Source organism: Meleagris gallopavo, chromosome 8 (genome assembly GCF_000146605.3).
Source record: "Meleagris gallopavo isolate NT-WF06-2002-E0010 breed Aviagen turkey brand Nicholas breeding stock chromosome 8, Turkey_5.1, whole genome shotgun sequence".
Taxonomy (NCBI): domain Eukaryota; kingdom Metazoa; phylum Chordata; class Aves; order Galliformes; family Phasianidae; genus Meleagris; species Meleagris gallopavo.
In genome coordinates, this window is record NC_015018.2 from 18605167 (window position 1) to 18612197 (window position 7031).

The 7031-nt window shown below is 38.8% G+C and overlaps 1 protein-coding gene and 1 long non-coding RNA gene across 2 annotated transcripts in view; one reads left to right on the plus strand and one right to left on the minus strand.

The window, feature by feature from the left end:
- LOC116216886 overlaps positions 1-1535 on the minus strand; it is a 9591-nt gene extending 8056 nt beyond the window's left edge. Inside the window, exon 1 of the long non-coding RNA XR_004160508.1 lies at positions 1326-1535. This is a non-coding gene — a long non-coding RNA (uncharacterized LOC116216886). The remainder of the gene's footprint in view (positions 1-1325) is intronic.
- The window catches only part of LOC100550909 (lipase member M-like), a 15020-nt gene that overhangs the window by 4626 nt on the left and 3363 nt on the right, over positions 1-7031 (plus strand). The window contains exons 4-9 of the mRNA XM_003208026.3: positions 552-750; positions 1825-1934; positions 3233-3369; positions 4320-4460; positions 5180-5251; positions 5913-5981. Of these exons, the coding sequence (XP_003208074.2) occupies positions 552-750; positions 1825-1934; positions 3233-3369; positions 4320-4460; positions 5180-5251; positions 5913-5981 (728 nt within the window). The remainder of the gene's footprint in view (positions 1-551; positions 751-1824; positions 1935-3232; positions 3370-4319; positions 4461-5179; positions 5252-5912; positions 5982-7031) is intronic.

Below are 7031 nucleotides of genomic sequence, written 5' to 3' on the forward strand. Positions count from 1 at the left end.
CACAACTATTTTGACATCAAAATAAAGATTCTCTGCCTCGTGAAGGACAGTTAACCTGCTGTCAAGAAGGCGAATGTTCTGTAACATCCTGTTGGTGAGAAACACATCATTGGTTGATAAGAAATATTTAAAAAAGTTGAAAAACTATAATGAAAGTTTATACCTGGAATTCAAGGCCACAAATACTGGACAGTGCTGCTCTGTTTCTTGCTCAGATTTTGTTGTCTCTATATGTTATTTTGTCTTTAATCTTTCACTTTTAGAAATTGAGGGATCTGTAGATTGTTGTTTTTTTGGGGAAGGGGGGGAGGGAGGGAACTGATGTGGGCACAGGCCATCTAAATGTATTCTTCATTTACTACTCTTGGCATGAAATCATTAGGCCAAAACCAAGTCCTCCAGGCATCTTACCCCAAAATGCTTGTGCAGCTTTCATCAATTTCTTGAAGAAAGAATAGTTTAAAAACTTTCTGTAAAATCATACTCTGTTTTGAGTGCTTTTAATTTATTGCTATGGCATAAAAATAAATAAAAACACTCTTTTTTTCCAGGGCAAAAGCCAGCAGTCTTGCTGCACCATGGTACTTTTGCAGACTGTACTTACTGGATTGCTAATCTGCCCAACAACAGTCTCGGCTTCATCCTTGCAGATGCTGGCTATGATGTTTGGCTGGGAAACAGCCGAGGAAACACCTGGTCTGCAAAACACAAGACTCTTAAGACATGCCAGAAAGAGTTCTGGCAGTTCAGGTACTGTGTGGAGAAGGACTATCCAAAGAAAGCAACCTTCAGTGGACTAGCAACTTTGGGCAACTAATACTGGGATATAGGATCTTTACCCTTCAGGCTAGTGATTTTCATGTAACCTGACTTAAAATGAGACAAACAATACCCAAGAGCACCAGACCAATTCCTTCTGGATGCATCTACTTCTAGGAATGATTTGGCTAGGTGACCTGGACAGGCCTTTCAGCAAACAAAGAAGCAAAGATGGAAGTATACATGCACCCCACCATTTTTGTACATGTGTAGTGCTGGTTCCTCTGAGGAAAACATTTCCAGAAGCAGGAAGCATCTATGACCTTGAGGTCTCTCACTTGATGTCATTACCACAAGTGCAGACAGGAGAGAATAACGCTCACTTAAGCAATGAAATCTGATCCATGATAATAGACATTAACTGAAAGAGAAATGTATTTTATTACTGAAACACAACAGCAAGCATAACAAGAAGGCAGAGCAGCAAGATCTTAGGCTACAGGAAACAAGGAGCTACTTAGATATAAGAGCAGTAGGTGCATAAATAAGAGAAAGCAACTGCCTACCTTCAAAAGACCTGTAAGGTACTCAAGTATGCAAGAATCTCCAGATGAGATTAAATCACCTCCCCTGCCAACCCTGAAATAAAATCTGGGAATGGGTGGATCCTGGCCCTACCCTTTCTGGTCACTCAGGATTTTTGCATGCACCTGAGCTGCCTGGGTTGGCCTTGCTTTCCTACCAGGTGCTCAATCACTACTTCAAGCTGTGATTCAGCATTTCCACTACAGTTACCCCTGCTAGTGAGAGTACTTAAATCTGTTCCCAGAAGAGCCTCACCTAATGAACAGAGTGGGTACTTTCTCAGTAGAAAGAGGAAGGCGTTAGGCAGCCTATCAGTACAATTGCATCCTTTTGTCTTCTTCCCCAACTCACAGAAAAGAATGCAGACTAGGTGTGCATTTGAATGGGTGCTGCTCAGCGCTAAGGAAAACTGACGTTGAACAATTCACACTGTGATAAACAACCTGCCCCTCTGACAGCTTTTGTTTTTCTCCCCTGTAGCTTCGATGAGATAGGTAAATATGATCTCCCGGCTGAGCTATACTTCATCATGAATAAAACTGGACAGAAGAATGTATATTATGTTAGTCACTCAGAAGGTTCAACTGCAGGTAATGTTAGGATTGCCTGGCTATGAAATAGTTAACATCATTACCTAACCAGAATGTGCCTCTCTTTGTCAACTATCTTTCTGTCTCATAAAAAGTTACTCAAGGGAGAAATACTTTCTAACTTGATACTTGAAAAATATGGGAAACTTTCCTGCTAAGTGTTCTGCCTGATACAAACAAGCAAAACAGAATCCAGAAATGCTTTAAATTCTGTAAGTAAGGTCTACTGATACAAAAAAGTTATGTACCAGGTATATTGCACTACAGTTTGCTAAGTATCCTTTCTTATTACTCTCTAGCCATTCATTATTACTTTTTCCAGAGTCTTCCAGCAAACGGATACTTTTCATGAAGTATCAACAACAAGGAGCTTTTAAGATGTGTGTGTCCAATCTCCATGGATTGGATGTAAATGTTAAAAGCAACGGTTCATAAAACAGTTTGAGAAGAAAAAGCAGAACTTACATATTACTAAGTCTCGTAATTTAACATGAGACATTTTATTTGAGGTATAGTTTATCTATGACTATAATGCACCACTATTGACTATTTCTAAACCACTGAGGAGATATCTGGGGGAAGTTGTATGTATCTTTGTTACTAGAATATTATTTTCCTTTCCTCTTATAAGAGCATTCACAGCGTGTGTCTTTGGGCAGCACAAATCACCCAGGCTAAGACATCTCTGCCCTTATCCACAGGTAAATCTGTTTTAGGCAACCAGCTAAAATTGTCACCAAATCTGCCAGTGGAAAAATTTGGATGTGTTCAGAAAACAGGATGAAATATACCCTTTTTGTTTCCCACTTCTTTCTTCCTTCCTCATACTGTTTCTTTATGTGTGTGTATTCACACTCACCTGAGTTTGCATGTTAGAAGTCAAAAATTGTGTTCTTAATGTCTCAGCCTTCATATATTTATTATGTGATGATATGCCATCATAAGCATAGTCTTTTAGAGACTGCAGGGTGAAAAACATCATTATTTTATTAGAGTTTGGGGAACTTTAAGGGAACTTGAATTCCAAAGATCGGATGGATGCACCATCTCTCAAAAACTGGCTTAACAGAAACTTGTCAGTTTTGAGAATTTTTGGATATGCTCTAATGAAGGTTCTCATTCTCATTGAGAAAAACTCTCAATCAGAATTAAAAAGAATCAAATGCTTTCCTTAGGTAAGGAAAGAGAGTTGTAATATAGTCTAATTTCTTGTTTGTCATCTTTTTTGTCATGTTTTTATGTATTAGGTCTGTGGAAGATCTCATCACTAACTTGATATCTGTCTTTTGTGTTTGCAGGCTTTGTAGCACTTTCTACTTATCCAGAATTGGCACAAAGGGTGAAAATGTTCTTTGCTTTAGGACCAGTACTCACTGTCAAACACGCTACCAGTCCTTTTGTAACGTTTGCACGTCTTCCTCAGCCAGTGATCAATGTATGTCATTCCTCCTTCTGAAAGACCTAAATGCCTGCTCTATCTGTGATGGATTCACTCAGTCTAGACTGATTTTTAAGAAGATGATGAGTTAAGATTGAATTTAGGGTATCAAACTGTTGATAGAGCTGGTAGGCTTCAGACCTTCCACGGAACAAAATTACAAATCTTGATGCAACAAATTTTTGGAATTTCTTCAGGAAAATTTGCATGTTGTACCACTGTTTGTTAAAATCCAATAATTTTGAATGACACAAATATCATAAAGAAAAGTTGTGTACATACTCTACTAATATAAGTCTTAAGCTTAAGAAGAAAACTACAAATATTTCACAACTTAAATTCATTAGACACACAGTTGCTTTATGCTTGTGAAATATTGACTTATAAAATGATATAGGAAATTTAAAGAGTTACGTCTATTTCATACTGTAATTTGCCAACTTAATAGTATATTCTGTGAATTATAGAAATCTCCTGTATGACAAAATGCAGGAGTATATGCTTTTTCTTCCCAAGTTGTACCAATTATGTGAAAATATAGTGCCTAGCTCTACACTCCCACACTTGACTCCCCCTCTTTGCTAAATATCAGTACTCAAATTACAAGTTACAATTATTAAGTTTTGTGCACCTGTCTGAAAGAAGTTTTAGGGCACAGAGGGTCTTCCTATTGTCTACAGCTGTGACTGAAATCGATAGGCCTATCTCACTTCAGTCTGCACTCTGTAAACAGATGGATAGCAACCTCCAGGACACATGTCCAGGACAAAGAGACAGAAAGAATGCATGGTGTATTCTGAGGAAAAACTCACTTTAAATGACAATGGAAGGACAAGCAGTTTGAGCTATCTTAGTTAAGAGTACAGTACTAGAGAAGAAGGAGAGGCAATTTTCTGCATGATATACTCCTGCAACAAGATTAAGTTTCCCACTCTTCTGCCCCTCAGTTGGTCCTTGGTTACAAAGGAGCTCTTCACCAGAATGAGCTGCTGAGAAGGCTTGCAATACAGCTGTGCAGACTTCTGCAAAAAGTTTGTGCCAATATCTTCTACTCCATAGCCGGGGGCAGAGCGCAAAACCTGAATGTGGTAAGCATGTCCAAGAGCACATTAATGTCAGTAGAGAGGAGGCAATTTCGGAGGAAAGTGATTTTTCTGCCTTGTGTCTATATACAGTTGCCAGGAACATAAAGAAATAGATTGCACTTTTCAAATAATTCCAGCCAGGACCTCCGCTGCTGATGAAATGAGTCGCTTGTAATCAATTCACACAAGGGAGAAAGGAAAACAGTTTTCTGTTTTGGTCTGGTTTTTGTTTTTGTTTGTTTGTTTGCTGGAAGACCTTCTGCATCTCTCTTCTCATTGTTTTTTGCTCTCTGACACTCATTATTTAACAAGTCCTCCCATAAAAAGCTCTTACATGTGTAATCTCATTATGTTCACACAGGTAGTCTATTAATAACCTTCTTCCTCTCATGATTAAGCAGAATTCTACTTATAACCATCAGGCAAACTGTAAAAATAGGGAAAAGATCAATCCATGTTTATTCCTTACATGCAGTTTTCCATGCAACTAAGCTATAGTGTAGGAAAGACTCTTTCGTAAGGATAAAACTCAACATACTAATTACTTCTGTACAACCACACCATCTGTGAGTTTACCATCAATTTTGTTTAATATTTTAAAAACATTCTCTATACTAATAGGGGCTATAACACAGCAGCATTGTGTTGCTAAGGTTTTTCTCAGATTTATTCTGTCACAGCGTAGGATCCCTGCCTTTATAACACTTCTGTTTTTTCTCCAGAGTCGAATAGATGTATACGCAGGACATTACCCAGCTGGAACATCAGTACAGAATATTATGCATTGGCATCAGGTATAACTGCATAATACTGAAATATAAAACCACTCACTAATCAAATTACTAATCAGGTCTGAATTTAAAAAATGCACTCACCTTTCCAGTAGGACAGAGTCCATTTAATTCCTTTTTATAACAAAACAGATTCAAGAAGACTACTGCTAAGTGACAAACTAATTATAATCCACTTATAGAAGCTGAACTCTTGTAAGAATAACGGTGTGTCTGGAAAGGTCACCACTACTGTGAGCAGATCAGAACCCACTGACACACAAATGATGTATCCTTGTGATGTGTGATGTGAGGAGATATCACAGATTACACTACACAACTAATAATAACCCTGACAGGTTCTGGACAGGTCCTCTTCCCAGGACCTCTTTGAACACAGCCCCACGTCACAGCTAACTGAAGTGACTCCAGCCAAATTTGAAAAACAAAACATCCCAATGGTGGCAGCTGGGGAACAGGACAGAATGTTTGCAAGGGTAAAGTTGACAAAGCCACTCAACCTGTGGCCCATTCCAGGAAAGCCTGCAACTAGAGGAAGGGCTGGGAGGAACTCCCAATGCACTGTCTGATCCTTGTGTTCAATCACAGGGAAGAAAAATAGCACCAGCACTCTGCTCTGTCTCTTAACACTTGCATTTTATCTGTCATTGTTCAATATCTGCAGCTATCCCATACGGACAGATTCCAATCTTATGACTACGGCTCAAGGATAAACATGCAGAAATATAACCAGGTAAGGCAATATGGTTTTCCTGAGAACATCTTCTTGGGTCTTCACAAAACTAAGAACACATGACTTCAACTGCTGCAGAAAGAAGGAGAGAGTGACGTGAGATAATGTTTCACCTGAACCTAATACTACTAAGCGCAAAAGGCACAGGCAGTTCCTTGCAGACAGCTAATAGAAGTTCATGTTTCTTTCCCTACTGATGCAGTCCAGTGACGTGCCCATTTACCTGCCGTTCCCAAAAGACCACATCCATGTCCTAGGACTGGATGAGTGTGGGACAGCTCCTCTTCCCAAGAAATACTCAACTCCCACCTTTAAGTAGAACACTAGCATGGCCAAAAAAGCAAACAAACGAAAAGAAAAGGAGAGAGAAAAGGAAATGTATCTCTTGCCTTGATTTTGAGAAGGTTCTTACCTCCAAAATAAAATGGAAGGGATGCTTCAGAACAGCATAGTGAAGAATGCTGTGGCAAACTAGTGTATACTCTAAGGAAAAAAGGAGATGGACAAAAATTCATTACTCAGAAATGCTGCACTCCTGCAACACTGACAATTTGCCTGACAGTTTTTTGAGATTTGAACTGACCTGTTGACTTCTAGTGATAATTTCTATGTCAGAGCACACTATTTCATGGGTGATATGCTATTTTATAGGCAGAGAAATATTCCAAAGATTTATCAGACACTTTCCATCCAACTGTGGTATTCAAATACCAAAGCCTGAATTGGATAAAGTTCTATTCCCAATACATGTTTAGGAAACTGTCCAAAAAAGCAAAACAAAACCCATACAACAGCCAATGAAAAAAATAATTGAACCACTTTTAGATAATAGAGGTTATTGTCAAAGCACTTTTTGCATGTTCTCTCATCAGGCCGTAGACTAATCCTGCATTAAGTTACTTAACTCAGGGCTCAGAAGATCCCTGCTCTGCCCTGTGTTTGGTCAGTTTCCTCTGTGATAACAAGCAAGTAGCTTCACTGGCTATTACTCCCTAAGTAGCTATGATGTAGCTTCTTTCTCACTGTGCCACATAAAAGTGTGAAAAGAAA